At 45.2% G+C, this 19804-nt stretch overlaps 1 protein-coding gene across 5 annotated transcripts in view; it reads left to right on the top strand.

Annotated features, from left to right (window-relative positions):
- The first annotated feature begins 2444 nt into the window (after positions 1 to 2444).
- HAG1 (histone acetyltransferase of the GNAT family 1) overlaps positions 2445 to 19804 on the top strand; it is an 86471-nt gene continuing 69111 nt past the window's right edge. For all 5 annotated transcript variants that reach the window (XR_015261851.1, XR_015261852.1, XR_015261850.1 and 2 more), the window contains exon 1: positions 2445 to 3462. Coding sequence is in view for 2 of the 5 variants with exons in the window: in XM_086773096.1 (XP_086629222.1) it covers positions 2695 to 3462 (768 nt within the window). In the remaining 3 variants the exon portion in view is untranslated. The remainder of the gene's footprint in view (positions 3463 to 19804) is intronic.

Here is a 19804-nt window from a genome sequence, read left to right on the forward strand (position 1 = left end):
CCACTAATCAAGATAATGGGCAATGGGATATGTGTAGATTAGAGACAAAACGATGGAAAAAGCCAAGGGATGGCTCCCCGACAGCAGTGCCAAAAATGTTAAGGCTCACCCTAACCCTCCTTGAAACACATCCAAAAAGACTTTACTTGGTGAACCGCAACTGTCGTGAGGATCTTTCCAGTGGCCGAGCTCATAACCCTCGAGGTCTCCAAGCTCTACAACTCCTTGAGAAGTAATTCCACCGTGTCTCCCACCGCGAGCGTTGTCACATCGCTGCGTTGCACTACGGGTCCTCGTCCCTCCTCTCACCTCACTTCACTCACACACACTCACTAGCATGCATTAGGGAGAGAGATTAGCAAGAGCAAGATTCGATTGCACAATGGGAGAGTATCTTGTATTATGAGAGAAATTCACTTATATACATGGCCATAAGTGTTCACACTCACTTAAACTGTGGCCGACCGGGCACTTTAGGCTCTTAAGAGGCCTAATGCTATTACAATGACTACTCTCGTAATATATCCATGAAGTACATCACTTCGGACTTCATCCTAACTTGCTACCACACGCTCTTGAAGCAGAATTGCCATAAATACTTTGTCACACCATTACGGGCGCCTGTCCAAGTTGTAGCTTTGGACATTTTTGCTTGATATCTTGAATGTATGACCCTTTGGTTTATTTACCGTGACTCCTTGATGTAAGATAATGGCGGTAGCTCTTGTTAATCCTAGAATTGGATTAACAATAGATCATCAACTTATGGGAATGTGAGTCATGATTTCCTTTAATGGTAACTTGGTAGCATCTTGGTGGCTTCTTCCTTGAGTTGACATTGCAATATGCTCATTCTAAGCTCTATGTGTTGACTTTATCAACATAGTACGAGTGGCAACATGCTAGTCTTCATTGTGTGGCCTTTGTGATTCGTCTTCGACACATTTCTATGATGTAATTGAGTGTGATAACTTTTGTAAACATTCTCTAGGTACTCGTTTCCTATTATCTCCTATTAGTTAGAGAGAGATCATGAATATGTAGCGGAGAGAGAGAGAGAGAGAGAGAGAGAGAGAGAGAGAGAGAGAGAGAGAGAGAGAGATGTGTGGATGAGTCCTTGGTCAAGCACACCCTACATGCTATGGATGCATGATCAAGATACATGTTGAAAGTTTGGGTGAGTTAGCATCCATTAGTTAGTACGAATCTTATGTGACCTTAGTCTAAGTGATCCCAAGGCGTGTGTAGTGGTCCATGAACCATCATTCATTGGATCATTACTATTCATTGAACCAACATTCATTGGATCATTACCATTAATGAGCTTAAGTTTTAAGTCGCTTGTGTTTCAAAACCATCATTGGTCTTCACTATGGTTGGGCTCAAAAGAAGCACCACCTATGGTTAGTTCGCATCTATGTGTGTAGTGGTCCATGAAAAACATCATTCATTGGATTATTGCCATTAAGCATTGCTTTGTCCAGATCTATGTGTGGTGTAGTGGTCCATGAATCATCATAATCTTGGTTAGTCCACATCTATGTGTGTAGTGGTCCATGAATCATCATAATCTTGGTTAGTCCACATCTATGCTTGTAGTGGTCCATGAATAATCATGTATTAGATTATTACCAGTAAGCAGCTTCATTTTTTAGTCACTTGTGTCACGACCATCATTTTTCCAGACACCATATAGGTACAATGATTCGTGGACATGTGATTTCCTAAAAACTTTGTCGTGGACTTAATTCCCTCCAAATTTTAGAAATATAAATTAGACTGCGGTTAGCCATTATATAGAATGGCATTTCTTTCTATGTTAGGTAATACATCCATTCTAAAGTAGGAAAGCGAGAAATCGTCGGCATCCCATACTACAAACGATTTAACCTAAGAGTGACGTTGAATCTCTCGCTATCATTGTTGAGCTCATGAATAAGGGTCCTTATCACTAAGCCAATAAAGCCAACCACCCACTTATATAGAAAGCCTTGCGATCCCATGCTATTCTTAGCTCTCCATCTATTTTTATAACTTTTCTCTAACCTTAGTTAGTTGTAGTCACTTAATCGAGCCCTTTAGGGCTAATCCGTCCTTAGTTAGTTGTTGTCAATCTCACAAAACTTAGTTAGCCCACTAACTCTGGTTAGTTCCAAGATGTAACGTGCATGTTGGTGCCCTGAATATTTAAGAATTTTATCCTTGTTAAGTTTGTGGAGAGAGGCCGACAGAGTTGTAGCCTAGTGGTAGGTCTCACTCGGGACAGGGGGTCCTGGTTTTGAGCCTTCGCAAAGCTATCCGAAGGCCACTGTCTACGGGTGAGTTTCTAGATCGCCTACAGGCGTGGCTCTCTACACACCTACGGGCATGAAAAAAGTTTAGTGATGTTTGTGGAGAGAGAGATGATTTTTTTTTTTTTTTTTTGGAGCTGTTTTCTTAGAGATTTGGAGACTATTTTTTGAAGCTGTTTTCTAAGAGGGCGTTCCTGCTAGAAAAAGAGAGAGAGCACTTAGCGCCTTGTTGCCCTTCAAATTTAGGATGGCGTGAGAGAGAGAAGCAGCTGGATATTCAAAAGGTTCATGCGGAGACAGTAACAAAAGAACATCATCAATTCGCCAGCAGGAAGAGCTCTCTACACAGCTACACTGTTTGCACTCTGCGTGGTAGACAAAATCAGGCAAAATAGGAAGAAAAATGGATGGCTTTTCGGGGCCTTCTGCCCCGGCCGGCTTGGGCCCTGGCTTCTCCCTCAGCTCCCAGTCCCCCACCCCATCGCCTTCCCCCTCCCACTCCGCATCCGCATCCCTCAGTGGCTCTGGCCAGAAACGCAAACGCAGTGATGACCATGCCTCCTCATTAGGGTTTGCAGGAAACCCTAACACTGGCCACCTCCCCCACACCTTCTCGAACCTCCACCCCACCGCCCACTCCCACCCTTCCTCTGTGTCCCATGAAAGCCGTGACGGGCCCGGAACCTCCCTGGAAGAAGATGATGAGAATGGTGGCACTGGAGGCGATGAAAGCGGCCTTAACCACTCCCAACTTGATAGCATCAGTGCAGGTGACCCTGATGGCAGAGAAGAATATGAAGAGGAAGACGATGATGATGATGGCAATGAAGATGATGGTGAGCAGGATGATGATGACGCCGATGATGATGATGAGGAGGGTGATGATGACGACCCCATGCGTACCTTCACTGCTGCACGCTTGGAAGGTGCTGGCACCCCTCGGCCACCCGGCACACTGAAGACAGAAGGCCTCCAAACTCTATCCAATGTGAAGACGGAGCCTGCTGTTGAAGCTTCCAAAGATGCAGCTCCTGCCGTGCATTCCGGGTCTGCGATCACGGCTCCGGCTGTTGCTGCTGCCGTGAAAGATGAACCAAACAAAGTTGCTGCTGCAGAGGCCATTCAGACAAGTGGAGCTTATTGCTCTAGGGAAGAGAACTTCAAACGAGAGGTACGACTCTTGGCAATTTCAAATGGAAGGAACACTTGGCTTGCTTGTTAAGGAATGTATTTCAAAGATGTCAATTGTGTCGAATATCTTTAAACAATTTGAAATACTAATTTTAGGTTAAGGATGGAGTAACTCTTAGTTAGGAGTATTTGGAGAGTAGAAAGGTCATTGTGATGTGGTCAATCTCCATAGTTCACCTGAGTTGACTTGGCCATGACATCGTAGAATCCATATGTGAGGTGGCTGAAGCTGAAGCTCAATTGTTTCGAAGTCTTGTTGCGACAAAGTTATTATTAGAAATGGTGTAGGGAAAGGCCAACCCCTACGCCTTTCTTGGTTGGCACGGTGGCTGGGAGTGGAGAGAGCACGACATGAGGTTTTGCAGAAGTTCAGTCGTCAGTTTTCCTAGAGAGACAACGATTGGTGGAGCTGGAGATTTGTGTAGCATCAAGATTTCAAGGAAAAATTTATGCGTGTTGAGTTCTCAACATTTCATATAGATTCTGCAAAATAAAGTTACTAGATTGGTTGGTTGTAGAGCATGGTTGCATTTGCATATCATTCATCCCACTTGTACATAGACCATGGCAGAAGCATTAGAAAATTATTCAGCATTTTACTACATTTATTAGTATTTTTTTTGGCATTTTCTATAATATTTCAGCATTTATCCCATTTATACAAGTCGTGTAGCAGCCGGCCAGCTTTCAGCCAGCCGACCAGCACATGAGAAGCATATAAATAGCTCAGCATTGCAATCATTCATTCCATCTCATAATCATTGGAGTCAAGCATTTTCCTTTAGCACAAGGAGCATCAACGCATGAGCATTAAGCCCTACATCATCAAAACAAAAAATCAAAAGCATGCAACCAGTAGAAGCACTTCAGTACCTTGCATTTTCAGCATACATACAGTTTTCAGCTTTCACACACTTCATTGTTTTGCTATAGCCCTATCGATGAAGGTAAAACACACGACCACCGACTTCAGTAACATGTCTACAGAGTCTCGAGAGTACACATCAGTAGGAAGACGTCTCCCCTGAAAGAGACCTTGCTCTTTCTCCTACTACAGATACCATAGCTCTACTCTGAGCTTAGAACCAGCTTCTTATGGAGCGTTTCCATCTCTTGGAGGCAACGACACTAAAACCCACTCCTCCAGTTACCCCCGACTTCGTCGACCTCTTCTTTGAACAACAAAGACAAGAGGATGAAGCCAGACAATGCGGGAAGAAAAAGCAGACAGACGGGACTATGAGGAAGCCCAACGCAGCCTTGAAGAAGATTGGCGTCAGGCTAAACTCGTTGCTTAGGAGTACCAATGAGAGCTCGATTGCGAGCGCATGTCACTCGAACACCAACGGGAAAAGGAGACCTTACATCTGAAATATTATCACCTCTCTTCAGTTTCCCCACCCATAGGTGCCACCAATTAGAATCCTGCGACATCAACAACCGTCATCCGAACTCAACCGAATTTTAGTAAGTATGATGTTCCTGTTGGCTACGGTATATATATATATGATTTATTTGTCCAAGAGCTGGCCGACCAGCAGTCGGCCAGTCCATGAGTTGTTCTCAAGCCTATATAAGGCGTATGTGCTCATCATTGTGACTCATTCAACTCCTTTGAGTTGGGTCCTTAGAGTAGGATAGATTTTGGCATATTCCACCTTTTATGTAAGGCAGCCTATGGCGTAGATTAGGGTACCTTTTTGTACCATAAGAATATGCTGAATTTCCAGCATCTCTCTCTCTCTCTCTCTCTCTCTCTCTCTCTCTCTACTCTCCCTTCTGTCTACGTTTTTGCATCAGCATGCTCTCAGTGGTGTTTAGGGCTGAAAGAAGACCCCCAGAGCTTCCGCATGTTACATTGGTATCAGAGCATCAGGCTCAGCAAAGCTAAACATTGATTTAGTCCCATATGGTGGTGTACAGGTCCAAGGTACATGAAAGTGCACGGGTACGAAGCCCAAGGCAAGGAACATAAGATCGGGAAGAGCTCCCAGGAGGTTTGTTGGTGGTGTTCCACAAAGCCAGAGGGGATGGCAGTCCTATCAGCCAGATAGGTTTTTGGGCAACGGTCCCAAGGGAGGATTATCCTCTAAGGGGTGATGTGAGTGCCAGATTCATTTCTCAGGAATGAAGACAAAGACAGTGTTTAGAGTTAGGGCAGGAACGGATTGGGGACTAGAGGGAACATATGCATAGATCTTATTCAAAGTCAGAGTGGATTTGGAGACCGGCCCGGGCATTCAGTGAAAAGATTGCCAGAGTAGGAAGGATGACACAGGGACTCTGAGAATAGAACGGGATGATGACAGTCATCCAAGAAGCAGAGTGGAATCCCATCATCAAGTTTAGCAGAGGGGGATGTCATGTGCACACACATGTACATACTTATCTGAGAGGCTAACCCCAAGGAGGCAACAAGATAAAGAAGAAAAGATCAGAACAGAACCAGATTTTTGGAGCATATACTGTGGAGCATCTTGTGGAAGGACATAGGGGCTGTCAGCCAGGCAATATTCCTTTTGGCTACAGCATATATATATGATTTATTTGTCCAGGAGCTGGCTGACCAGCAGTCGGCTAGTCCATGAGTTGTTCTCAAGCCTATATAAGGCTTATGTGCTCATCATTGTGACTCATTCAACTCCTTTGAGTTGGGTCCTTAGAGTAGGACAGATTTTGGTGTATTCCACCTTTTATGTAAGGCAGCCTATGGCTGGAGATTAGGGTACCTTTTTGTACCATAAGAATCTACTGAATTTCCAGCATCTCTCTCTCTCTCTCTACTCTCCCTTCTGTCTGTGTTTTTGCATTAGTATGTTCTCAGTGGTGCTTAGGGCTGAAAGAAGACTCCCAGAGCTTCTGCATGTTACAGGCTTTGTCCAGGGCCGCCAATTTATAGTCCTATTTGACATGGGCAGTTCTGAGGATGCCATCTCTTCCCAGTTGGCTACCAAAATGAGTTGCTCCACTGGTAGGAGGTTCGGCTCCACAAAGAAAAAAAGAATAAAATTGACCTATTCTACATCACAAAAGTGACCTAATTTTGCCAAGCTCTAGATACCATGTTAGCATTACCAGGCAACGCTGGTGCTGGAAGTCAATGATCCTGGAGAGTGGACCGAATCCCTCACGAAATAGACAGTGAAACCTCCCGCGGATCTCATAGTATACTGGGTAGCGGCATATGTAATGCTCCTCCGTCTCAACCTCTGTGTGGCATAGTCTCTCCTCTCTGGGTGTTCGTACGATCTTCCCGGCTCTGAAGATGCGCTCAGCTCTACTTGTCTCCACTTTGAGGCGGTGGGAAGATACCCGTATCTGGCCAATCGCAATCCGCATTGCATGGGACATGTGAACACTCAAGTAGCCCGGCTGTTGGATGAATCCATCCTTAGTGAGTGTGAGGGAGTGGTCTCTGTAAAATTGCATCTTCGTGGGGAGCTCCAGGGGTGTGATCCATGTGCAATGTGTGTAGAGGCTAAGAAGATCTGACCGGATAACTCGGTTGGTATCCTCGTGAGATAGCCGGAAAAAAGGGGAGTCCAAACTGTACTGAAGGGGGGGTAGGCGATCCATGCAGAGCCCATATACTGAGAACCAAGTGGAAACTAGTGCATACCATACTCTAGAGTGCCTCTCAAGTGCTAGCTGTCTAGAGGACTCCAGGGCAAGCCTGGGTTACCTGTGGGGATCCATGTGACTAATGCAATGAAGGTACGTGACTGTTTGGAAGAGTGCCTCCACTACCATCGGGGCTGCAGCAAACTCTGCCTGGATAATCTGGTATGATTAGTTTACCCTACTTCTAATTGATTGATTGATGGTTTAGAGAGAGAGAGAGAGAGAGAGAGAGAGAGAGAGAGAGAGAGAGAGTTATGTTGCTGCCTTGGGGGCCTGAGGAAGGGTGAGTGGGGGTCGGATTACGGAGGTGAACAGAGAAGACGGGGGCGAATGCAGGCGGGCGGACAGGGAGACGGGCAGAGAGAGAGAGAGAGAGAAAGAGAGAGAGAGAGAGAGAGAGAGAGAGAGAGAGAGAGAGAGAGAGAGAGAGAGAGAACACAGGTGTATACCTGCTCTCAATATCACCAAACCAGAAGCACAAGCTGGTACAAGTCCCGAGCAAGAGGGAAAGATGATCTCGTATGTGAGGGGCTGCAGCAAGCCAATATGCAGAGGTAGTAAGGCATGCAAGAGGCACAAAAGATGGAGAGAGAGAGAGAGAGGGAGAGAAAACACAGGTGTATACCTGCTCTCAATATCACCAAACCAGAAGCACAAGCTGGTACAAGTCCCGAGCAAGAGGGAAAGATGACCTCGTATGTGAGGGACTGCAGCAAGCCAATATGCAGAGGCACTAAGGCATGCAAGAGGCACAACAGCAATGAATGTGAGGGAGGGAAGGCCATATATATGCCCAAATAGGGGCAGCTGACCAGCTCCTCACGATTAGGAATAAAACCTAATGACTCCATAAAATAGGGAAAAAGTGGGAATATGATGTGAGGGGTGACCAGCCCCTCTAGCTAACATGGTCAGCCCTAAAGGCTAAAATAGGACACCACAAAGGAAGCCAACAGATGATGTCTAACAGCTACAGCAGGTACACAATCAATCAGGTACAACAGGTATAGTAGGCACCTACAACAGGTACAAAGGCGCAGAAGGCAGCTACAACAGGTACCCAGTAGGTACAATAGGTACCTACAGCAGGTACAACGGGTACAAAAGGCAGCAACAACAGGTGCAGTAGGTACAGAAGGCAGCTATAGCAGGTGCAGCAGGTACAGAAGATGCCTGCAGCAAGTACACAGCATGTACACACTGAAGCCTAGTCAATTTTCAGATAGAGAGCAAGGGAGGGATGCGCCAGCTGCCAAATGTGTGATAAATGAGAGACAGAGTTGTGAAGTAAAGTTGGTGGAGAGGTGGAAGGGGTCCAGTCCCACATGGCAATGCCCTTAAGTATAGGGCACTGCCCAAGCCATTAAATGGCCTCACATGGATGAGAAAGGAGGTGAGGGTGTCCACTAGGCTGGTTAGACAATAGTTATGGAACTGGGCCCGAGCATTGGCCAGCAGGCGGCCTGGTATTTAATGTGAGTGTGAACTCCTAAGGTTATAAAACCTTTGTAAATATAAATAAGGTTAGAAATGATACTTACCACTTGTTCACATGCTACAAACTTAGTTAGAAGACAGGGCATTGTCACGGTTTAGGGGTGGACGCCCCCTACCCATGAACTGGACACCTCATAGCAGGTAGTCACACAAAAACAAGTCACACGAAATCAGTCTCAAGAAAAAAGAAATGTGTGCACGTGCATTATACAATGGATATATCTCCCATTCGTGGAACCAGTAGGTCTTCCCAAGCACTAGATTTGGTTCAGTTGGAAGTCTAAACTAGGATCCCTGACAGTGGGTTCCACATCCTAGCCACACTACCAAGGTTGGATCAAAACGTACGTACGGATCCAATCCGTACCGTACGGAGATCCGTACGTGCGGATCGATCCGTACGCCTTTTTTTTGGGGGGGGGGGGGGGGGGGTGCTTTGCTTGCCTGCGATAAACGTTTTTTTTTTTGGGTTTCGCCTGCGATAGCGTCTGGACTCTGTACGGCGCACACCTTCCGGTAAGGGCCTATACAGTCGCACTCTCTCTCTCTCTCTCTCTCTCTCTCTCTTCGCTACTGTCGCCACTGCCATCCTTTCGCTTCGCCTCCTTCCCCACCCACCCACCCACCCTTGCTCAGGCCCCCAAGGCAGCAACATAACTCTCTCTCTCTCTCTCTCTCTCTCTCTCTCTCAGAGCCTTAGCCCACCCTCTGTGGACCGTGCATAGAGCTCTCAGCCTCTCTCTCCTTCAAGTCTCTCTCTCTCTCTCTCTCTCTCTCTCTCTCTCTCTCTCTCAGCTGAGCTGCCTACTAAATATTATGCATTGCATGATTGCTGAATCCTGATTGAAATTGTATGGCATTGTGCATTGAATTTGTTAGAGCAATCATGCATTGACTTGTGATTCTAATTTCTCACTTTTGAATTAGTATGTTTTTGACCTTGTTGTGTCTCTATTTCGAAAGTTTTATATGTCAATGTGGACATGGACTGAAATTTTATGTAGGTGGCTGAAATTTCTGAGATTTTATGTATTTTTACCAATGGTACGTATTTTTACGTACCTTATTTTTTTTCCGTACCAAACAACGTACAGTACGTAAGGATCCGTACAGTACATAACGTTTGGAACCACCTTGCACACTACGGGTGACACAAGGCTTGGCCTCCCGTAGGTGACGCGAGTCCTGGCCTCAATACAGGTGACACGAAGCTCCTTGGCCTCCCGTACCTTAGCAGGAAATAGGGGAAGACCACTTGGGCAGCCAAATGGTGATAGCGCTACAAAGGTCATAGGTGCAGCTAGAGAGGCGGGGAGAAGAGGTTTTGATACCATGTTCATGTTTAGGGTTTGCACGGTGCAGCTAGGAGCTAGGGGGGATGGAAGGTATCCAATTGCACGACTCAATGATGATTGATATGGTTGATTATAGCCTTCAACAAGGTCTTCCTTTGTCCCTTGTTAGGCCCAATGTGGCATTTTCCCTTCAATCTCTTTTTATTTCAAGTTAAGCAATGTTTTGTTTGTTTTTTTTTTGAAAAATAACTGTCCTCTTTTCAACTCATTTATTTTCTTCACTCTCTTCATCGGCATATTTGAGTTGATGCTAGTCCACTTATAGTTGGAATAATGCTGTGCATCTTGAAGTCTTGCGTATTATATTTAAGTGTTGAGTTATGCATTGTTCGTTGAGCTTGTCATAAACTGTGTACTCTCTTTCTCATAGTTAATAAGATATTTAAAAAGGGCAAGTTCTCTAGCTATTCTAGCTCCTCTTCAATGGAAGGGAGATTGTGATGGTTTCTTCAAAAGTTACAATAACCACTGAAAAATTGTCAAATCCCCATAGGATCTTCTCGTAGAACGCTCCTGCACAAGACTAGCTTCGAGGTTGGGGAAGCTTGGAGCTAGGCAGGCTGATTGACGAGCTGAGTTAGGGATAGACTAACGGGCGGGCACCCAAGTATGGACGGGCGGGCACCCAAGTGTGGACGCCCGATGACCGGCCAAGAGCCTATAAAAGGGTGGCCAAGGTTAGTCATTAGTCATATAGAGTCTCGCGTGTCTTTGTGAGAGCTCTATGGTCAGGAGCCTGGATCTAGTGTAGACATGCACCTGCTTCATGAAGCCGAGGCCGGCAGCAGTCTCGAGGCCTGCAAGGGTAGCTTCGTGGCAGTATGGGACGTCACGAGGTAGAGATTGGTCAATACGTCCATCTAGTTAGCTCAGCTCGAGGTTCGGTGGGGACAGCCAAGACTTGCACCCCCTTCATGTTTGTTTGGTTTGTTTGCAGGTTTCGAGTCTTGTACCAGGAGCGTTCTACGAGGAGATCCTATGGGGATCTTAATTGTCAGCTTGTTCAATCTCTTGTAATCTATACACATTCTCTAGGTGTTGTCCTTCTTTCTCCTAAGCAACTCAGGTGCACTCCAAGGTGATTTACTTGGACGGATCTATCCCATCCTCAAATAATCTTCGAGTTGTTTGGCCAACTCATCTTCCTCAGCTTGGCTTATCCTGTAAGGTGGAATACTAACAGGGTGAGTACCAGGGATCAGGTCAATACGATGATCTACTGCCCTTTCAGGTGGTAAGCCCGATGGCAGTTCCTTAGGAAATACATCTTGAAACGAATCAAGTATGTTCTGTATTTCTTTGCTTTTAAATACACTTAATTCATTGACATCTATAGAAGGTATGAGAAATGAAGAAAGTGGAATCAATACACAATGGAAAGCAGTATACAAAGAAGAATCCATTATATTACCAAAATCAACTGTATTTACAAGAGGTCCCTGAGAGGGATGTATACAATCACCTAAGGTACTATACTGGGTGTTCCTATGTTCAAGAGAAAAAATATGACTAGACCAATCTATATGGACTTGAAGAGTCTTAAACCACTCAATCCTTGATAACAAGTCTACATGTTCTAGGTGCATAATATAGCATTCCAGAGTATCTTTGTAGTCCTGAATCCGGATCGGTAGCGTCTCCACCTTTCGATCCCATACTTGCCGACCCGCAGGTAGATGTACCTCATAGGTATGATCGTTGGGTGTTGTATCAAGACCCAATTTTTGCACAAGTTTGTAATTAACAAAGTTGTGTGAGCTGCCAGGGTCTAGAAGAATGTGGATTCTATGGCCATTCACTTCTCCATAAACTCGGAGAAGATCATGCAAGCCAAAAACTTTAGAGTTGAATAGACAATCAGAACATGTACTAGGACGAGAAAGTACAGTAACTGACGTACCTGTCAAAGACAATTGGTTAGCTGCCTTTGGCTTGGGTCCTGCGTTGGTCTTTGCACCCTTTTGCTTCGGGTACTCGTTACGTATATATCCTTTTTCTTAGCAGATGAAGCAACGTCCCTCCTTCTTGAGCGAAGTTTTGCATTTGTTGTTTTTAACCTGTAAACGGTATGAGTCGAGTAAACCGGCTACGAAGAAACCCAAAAGAGTTGTGGAATCCATCTTCGTAGCTTTCATCTGCAAGTCCCTAAATTTCTGGAGATAGACCTCATAAGTGAGGTTTCTGCGAGGTCATGGTCAAAGTAGTAAACCGGGCAACAACATCGTAGTCATCCTCTTTCTTGAGGAATTCTTTCTTGAAGACGTCTACGAACTGTGTCCAAGTCGTTGGTTTAGGGTTGAGTTCCTTTCACCAAAGCAAAGCTTTGCCTGATAGGAAACGTGCTGCTAATTGGATCTTTTTTCCATCATCATATGGATGGAACTGAAAATGGGCTTGCCACTTATGTAGCCAAGTGTCCACTATCTCCTTGGTACGCTGCTTTTGCTTGCTCCCAAATTGTTTTGGAGTAATATTGGGGCCTAAAGGAGATGCCAAGTTATCCATACCCGAAAGAGTAGACTCTTGGAAATCTGATTTTGAAACATAATCGTCGAAAAGATCGGCATCGGTGGCTTCCGTAGTTGGCAGGTCTTCACGTTCGAGAATGGGCTCCAACTCGGATTCTTGTGTCGACATCTTAAAGAGGGCAAGGTGAGAGAAAAGGTTGATCTTGCACAAATAAGAGTGCTAGACAACTTGAGAGCTTGAGAACTTGAGGAGATGTGTGGCAAGAAGCCTTCTTGAGGGAAATTTTATAGGCTTTCCCAAAAGCATGTATAGCTTTAAAACTTTACTTTTGTGTTTTTTTAATAAAATAAAAATACCCATAAAGCTTGGTAAAAAAAACTTTAAACAAAAACACATAAGCTAGAGAAAACAAGGCACATAGAAATAAAAAAAATCTACATGCTATGTTCTTCTAAGGAATACATGCGAAAAGAAAAAAAAAAACATTTGCGTTGATTTAAACTCACACGAAGCGTTAAAAAAAAAAAACGTTGGTTGCGTGTTAAATTCAGAAAGCATACGGCTGAAGAAAAAAACGCAAGGTTAAAAAAAAAACATATGATGGCTGCCCACGCCACATGTCAGCGAATTAAAAAGCACTTTTCGCTTTTCTGAGCAGTACGGTGATCGCCGATTGGAAACGAAGTGCTTCACCAACTCGCCGCCGTCGCCTGAGTCGTGGAGATCTCAAGGTTCGCTTAGGTTATTCAGCCGCGATCATGTTCAGCCGACTCCAAACGCCACAACTCTCCTTTCTCAAGCTGTTCACACAGCCCTTAACTCTTCGCCTGTTCTCTCTCTTTTTCATGCTCCATGCTTTTCTCTTTCATGACTGAATTCACAACCTTTACCCTATGTTTCTCTCCTTGCCAATCACTTTCTTCTTGATTAACATGACAACGCTTTACAAGACCAAAATCCCCATCACCACGGGCTCCTACGATAAAAAAGCAACATGCTGAAATTGAAAAAACAGCAGTATACTCAGAAAAACAGCAAGCTTCTCGAACTCATACCTTTCTTTTGACCTCATCTTCTCTACCTACCGACTTGCTCGTTCACGAGGCTTGCTCTGATACCACTGTCAAATCCCCATAGGATCTCCTTGTAGAATGCTCCTGGTACAAGACTCGAAACATGAAAACAAACCAAACAAACATGACGGGGGTGCAGGCCTGACTCACCTTGTCACCAATTGGCCGACCATTTGGTCCATCTCCAGTTTTTGCGTCTCGTTCACTTGAGGCCAGGCCGGTGTCTCATGTGAAGAGGCCAGTATTTTGCTGACATGGACGGGAGCCAGACTGGTGCCACCCGTGTGTTAGCAGGATGGTGTCGTATGGACGGGAGCCAGACTAGTGCCACCCGTGTATGACCTGGACTGTGTTCGACCCATGGGATTGTCACGCCATGGAAGAGCCAGTATTCGTGCCGTGTTTTGCCTATGGGACTGTCACACCATAGGGAGACTCGTGGCTGGAACTGTGTCTTACCTATGGGACTGTCACTCCATAGGAAGACTAGGTTTTTATGTTTTTATGTCGTGCCAGTTTTGTGCCGACAGATATTTTGTACTTGTTCCATGAACGGGAGATATGTCCATGTTACTATTTGCACATGCACACATGTTTTGCATGTTTGAAACTGTTTTCGCATGACATGTATTTGTGTGTTTGCCTGCTTGACGTGTTACTTACTGAGCGGGGACGCCTGCCAGTGAGTCGTGAAGTCTGCTCTGTATTCTGACGAGTTTTGGTGCATGTGAACAGGTGGTAAGTATGTTGCACATGTTGTTTTTATTATTTTATTTCTAACCTTTAGTTTTATAAAGTTAAGTGTTCACATTCACTTAAATGTGGGCACTCCCTTTGGGCACACACTTAGGGGCCAAGGTGGGGAGCCCCACTTAAGTGAGTGTGGGGGTGGGCATGGTTACCTACCACATTCCCTTGGAACTGGCCACCCACATGCAAGCGTGGGGGGGGCCAGCCAAATCAAAGTGTTAAACTCCCTCTCCAACCTTATTAAAAAGAGTCATCATCTCCATACCACCGGCGTGCTCTCCTACCATCCTTCGTAGAAAAAGGAAAAAGAAACGACCGGCGCTTCATCTCTTCGCTCCCTCAGGCTGCGCTTGTACACGGGCAAACTGTTTCTGCACTTCTGTACGTGGCTGCTCACAGGCTGCCCTACCTTCAGTACAGACGAATGTACTTGCAGCAGGCGGCTGCACCTGTTTCCTCTGCAGGCGGCCAAAACAGGCTGCGCATGTTTTACCTATACAGCTGGCAACTGCACTTCAGGCTGCTGGCTGCGTTTGTGTACAACCAGGCGACCAACTCTTGTGCGTGTAATCCCAGGCGGCTGTTATACTAGCTGCGTTTCTGCTCTCCAACAGACGCCTGCTGAACAGGCTGTACTTACTGCTGATTGCTACGCCTCCAACAGACGCCTGCTGAACAGGCTGTACTTACTGCTGATTGCTACGCTTGTTTACTACAGGCATCTACACCGCCTTCTCTCCTGCAGGTAACTACGTAAGCTGCAGCCAAATATTACACCTCTCCAGAAGCGGCATGTGCCAACACTAGCAGGCCGCACTTGTCTACTGCAAGCGCCTCCTTTTCCCTCTTCATCTGGTGGCTGTATTCCTACAGCCAGGCGATACCTCTCCTAAGGCGGCTGCTTCATCTTTGTTTCCAGCAAGAGGTTGCACTTCCTTTCCATAGGTGGTGTTTTCTTTCTTCGAGTGGCTTCATCTTCTACACAAACACCACGAGTATTGGTTTTCTATCAACCATCCACAAGTAAGTGAATTTCAGATTTAAGTAAAATATTGTGTGTTTAAATCTGATAAGGGATTCCCGACTCCCACTACGGCCACACCCGTTCGGTGCAGGGTTGTCCAAGCTCTATTGGAGAACCTCGGTCCAAAGGTGCTGAGATCGGGAGAGCCAGGCGTTAGTACGAGAGCGCCTGTTTGTGTGTGGTCTCGGAACACCAGTGAGGCGCTCTCCGCCGAGTCCAGTGAAAGCACAGGACCGTAGAGACTGGACCACGCTAGTGGTCATTCTGCTTCGAGCATCTACTTCGAAATACGACTTCGAGTCTATTTGTTTGGTACTGTTTTCATATGTACATGGACATTATCTGGTTCGTGGAACCCATGGATCCCAATAAATATATCATATATTGAGGGGGGGGGGTCGGCCCGTTCCGGCCCCGGTGCTGGTGTCCATCTTTCCATTTCATTTCATTTTCAAATTCAAGTTGTATTAAGTTGTCCATTTCAAATTTGTGGTTTTAAAGTTGTGCTATTAAGCGTGTGGGTGTCCAACGGAGTCTTTCCCACTTGACGGGATCGGTTCCATTGGTATCAGAGCACGGTTGTTTCCCTCTTCTTAGTGGGGAAACGAACCTGTGTACTGGACATCCCGCTTTTAGCAAACTTAAAACACAATGGACAGCCAAGGCAACCCTTTGGAAGTGCCTAATTCGAGGGGTCCATCTAGTGCCTCTCGTGGGTCTGATGCCCTGCGAGGTAGACACAAGCCCCTTGAAAGGGTTATTGATAGTGAATCAAAGGGTCAACTGTCTCCAGGAAAGACAGTTATGCTTGAACAAGAGCCTGATGCTATGAGGGCTGAAATGGAACATATGAGAAAACTTTTGCAGGCTCAAGAGCAAGAGTTAAAGTTTTTGCATGAAGATCTCCATGTGCAAAGTGCTATTGAAGCCAAGAAGGCTTATGCTATGGTAGATGTAACTTTTGAATCAATGGCTCGTGAAGTGGGCAAGAAACCAAGGGAGTTGGCACTTGCCTGCCTCCTCCGCAAAGGTGATATCAAAGAGGGGGATGACGGAGAGCTGAAATTCAGAAATCCACCTCGTTTGAAGCATGGAGATCCCGCATCCCAAAGGTTGAAATCTTTTATGCAAAAGGAAGAGGTGACAGTCACCTCTCGACATGCATCCTCTCCACAAGGCACAAAGCCTGATAGATATATGTATGCCAGTGCTCATGGAGGGCATGAAAGTCACATGCATGCCAGACATGTATCTCATGGTGACAGGTCTACTTCTAGAAAAATTTTGCCTTCTGAGTTGTCTCATGGAGAGAGAATGCCATATGCAGGTAAGTCACATGCATCTGAATTTCGAGTTCGTGGAGCACATGCCACCGTGCTCCATGAAACTTCTATGACGGCCCATGGAGCCCATGCAGACAGGGCTACCCTGTTGGATAAGGGGAAAAGAAAAAGAGAAGACCATGAGCCTCATGCCAGGAAGCTCAAGGAATTCAAAGCAGGTGACAAATCTGTCAAATTTGATGTCTTTCATGGTGAACATGATGCTTCTAAGGTGTTAGCATTTGTGGCACAGTTCGACATTGCTTTTAGCGATGAGGATTTCACAGAAAAGTCAAAGGTGCGCCATGCTAGCATGTTTTTGAAAGGGACTGCTGCTCATTGGTGGATCACTGAAAAGATCACCAAGAATCCCATTTCTACTTGGAAGGAATTCAAGGATAGATTTTATGCTCAGTTCTTGCCACCAAATGCAGAGCAAACTCTCACTCAAAAGTGGAACAGGCTGGAACAAAGAGACAATGAAAGCGTGCAACAGTATGTTAACAAATTCTGGAAAGTGTTGCTGGAAGTGACTCCCTTTATGCAAATTAGTGAGGATGAAAGAAAGAGGAAGTTTCGTTTTGGACTGCAACCAGCATATCGATCGGGCATTGAATTGCACCCGAAACATACGTTGCAACAACTCACAGCTTCTGCTCTTGCTACGGAGCAATTGGTGCTCAAGATTAAGCAGGATCAAGCAGGTTCAAAGGGGAAGGACAAGGCTGTCCCAAATCAGCAAAAGGGTGGACAGCCACCTAAAAAGAACTTCTGGGAGCCTTACAAGGGTGGTAAAGCTGAAAATAACACATCTAAAGAACAGGGTCCGAGGAAGAACAAATTCGGCTTAACCCCGGAGTAAAGAGAGCAATATGCCAAGGATGGAAAATGCTTTTCTTGTGGTAGCAAAGACCACATGTTTCGACAATGCCCAGATCGCAAATCAAAAAACGAGGACAAGCACACCAAAGCTAATGTACATGCAGTTCCTGATGTGCAAGGAAATACAGGTCATGATGCAAAAGAGCGAATGGTTTGCAAGGCTTGGTGGCAAATCAAGGATCAGCCCGCACTCTTCATGTTTGATGACTGTGCAATTGACAATTTCATCTCTATGCAAATGGCAGCTGCATTGGGTATTGAGGTTGAAAACATGGGATCTCAGATTGAAGCTGAAGCTGCATTTATTGGTAAAGAGGTGCAGGTTACCCCTTTGATAGGGAAGTTGCGCACCCATATCCAGGGCTACCTTGATAATGAGCATTTCCTAGTTGCTCCACTGAATGGATGTGATGTATTGTTGGGCAAGCCGTGGCATCATAGGCTTGAGCCCCGCAAAGACTACAAGTCTAATATGATTTCTTTTATGCATAAAGGCCGCATGCATTTTATTGATGCTGGCAAAGAAGGGGATTCCATCCCACTTGTATCACACATCCAAATTAATAAAGCAATGAAAAAGAGTCTTTCAGCGTACTTGGTTTTTGTGCGTGATAGTCTTGTGCCAAATCATCAAAATGTGGATGCTATGTCTAATGATAGGCTGAATTTTCTTAATGCATTCAACGATTGTTTTGCTGACTCGTTGCCAGGTGAATTACCTCCCCAAAGGCCCGAAGATCATCGCATAGATCTTGTGCCAGGTAGTTCTCCACCCAACAAACCCGCATACCGAGTGAGTGCTGCACAACAAGAAGAAATCATGAAGCAGGTCAACGAGCTTTTAGAAAAAGGTTTGGTTCAGCCCAGTTCCTCACCTTACTGCTCTCCTGTGCTTCTTGTTCAAAAGAAGGACGGATCATTCCGTATGTGTGTGGACTATAGAGCTTTGAACAAGCTTACCATCAAGAACAGATTCCCAATTCCACGTATTGATGATATCTTGGATAAGCTTGATGGCTCAGCTTGCTTTGGCAGACTTGATTCGAAGAGTGGTTATCACCAGATACGCGTGGGGCCACAAGATGTCCATAAGACTGCATTCAGGACAGCCTTCGGATTATATGAATTTTTGGTAATGCCTTTTGGTCTCACCAATGCTCCTGCTACTTTTAATCGTATGATGGATAGGATATTCCGACCCCATCGCAAGTTTACAGGAGTCTTCTTTGATGATATCTTGGTTTTCTCCAAGAATGAGCAAGAACACAGAACTCATTTGGTCACAGTGTTCGAAGAGTTGCGGAAGCATAAACTTTTCGTCAATGCCAAGAAAAGTGAGTTTTTCCTTTCAGAGATTCATTATCTGGCACATTTTGTATCCAAGGATGGAGTTACAATGGATCCTGCAAAGATAGAGACCATTCGGAATTGGCCCGAATTGCAAAACGTACATCAAGTACGTAGTTTTCTGGGATTATGTTCGTACTACAAGCGTTTCATAAGGCATTTTGCTATGATTGCCACTCCTCTACATGATCTCACGAAGAAGAAAACTGCTTTCAAATGGACTTCAAAGGAACAGGAGGCTTTCTTGCAGCTCAAGCATGCGATCATATGTGGTCCAGTATTGATTGTTCCTGACTTGCACAAGTCATTCGTGGTTGAATGTGTTGCTTGTGGTGATTGCATAGGAGCTGTCCTAAATCAGGAAGGGCATGTAGTTGCATACGAGAGCCGTCGTTTGCATGATGCCGAGCTTCATATGGATATCTATGAGAAAGAGCTCTTGGCTGTAATTCACGCCTTAAAGATTTGGAAACACTACCTTCTTGGGGTTGAATTTGTAGTCAAGACAGATCATCAAAGCTTGAGATACTTTCTATCTCAAATCAAGCTTTCAGAGAAGCAGATGAGAATGGCAAACTTTCTTTCCATGTTTCATTTTCAGATTGTGCATACTCCAGGAAAGAAAAATGTGGTGGCCGATGCACTATCTAGGAGGCCTTATGTTGTTGCAGTCTCAGTGGCCTCTTATGGAGACTTATTTGCTATGAGAGATTTGTATCATTTGGATGCTGATTTTTGCCATATATGGACTGATTTGATGGCTGGTCATTCACATGCCTCTTATGCTATCAACGAGGGTTATCTCATGAAGGATAATTGCCTATGTGTGGTAAAGGATTTGCGTCCAAAGGTTATGGACGAATGTCACGCTGGTCATCGAGGTATTATGCCTACTACTCGCATGATTCAGAGGTATTTCTTTTGGCCGAGCATGCGTAAAGACATTGAGGCTTATGTGCGTGCATGTGTTACTTGCCAAAAG

This window comes from Cibotium barometz, chromosome 33, assembly GCF_041138505.1.
Source record: "Cibotium barometz isolate CiBa-2024 chromosome 33, ASM4113850v1, whole genome shotgun sequence".
Lineage (NCBI taxonomy): Eukaryota > Viridiplantae > Streptophyta > Polypodiopsida > Cyatheales > Cibotiaceae > Cibotium > Cibotium barometz.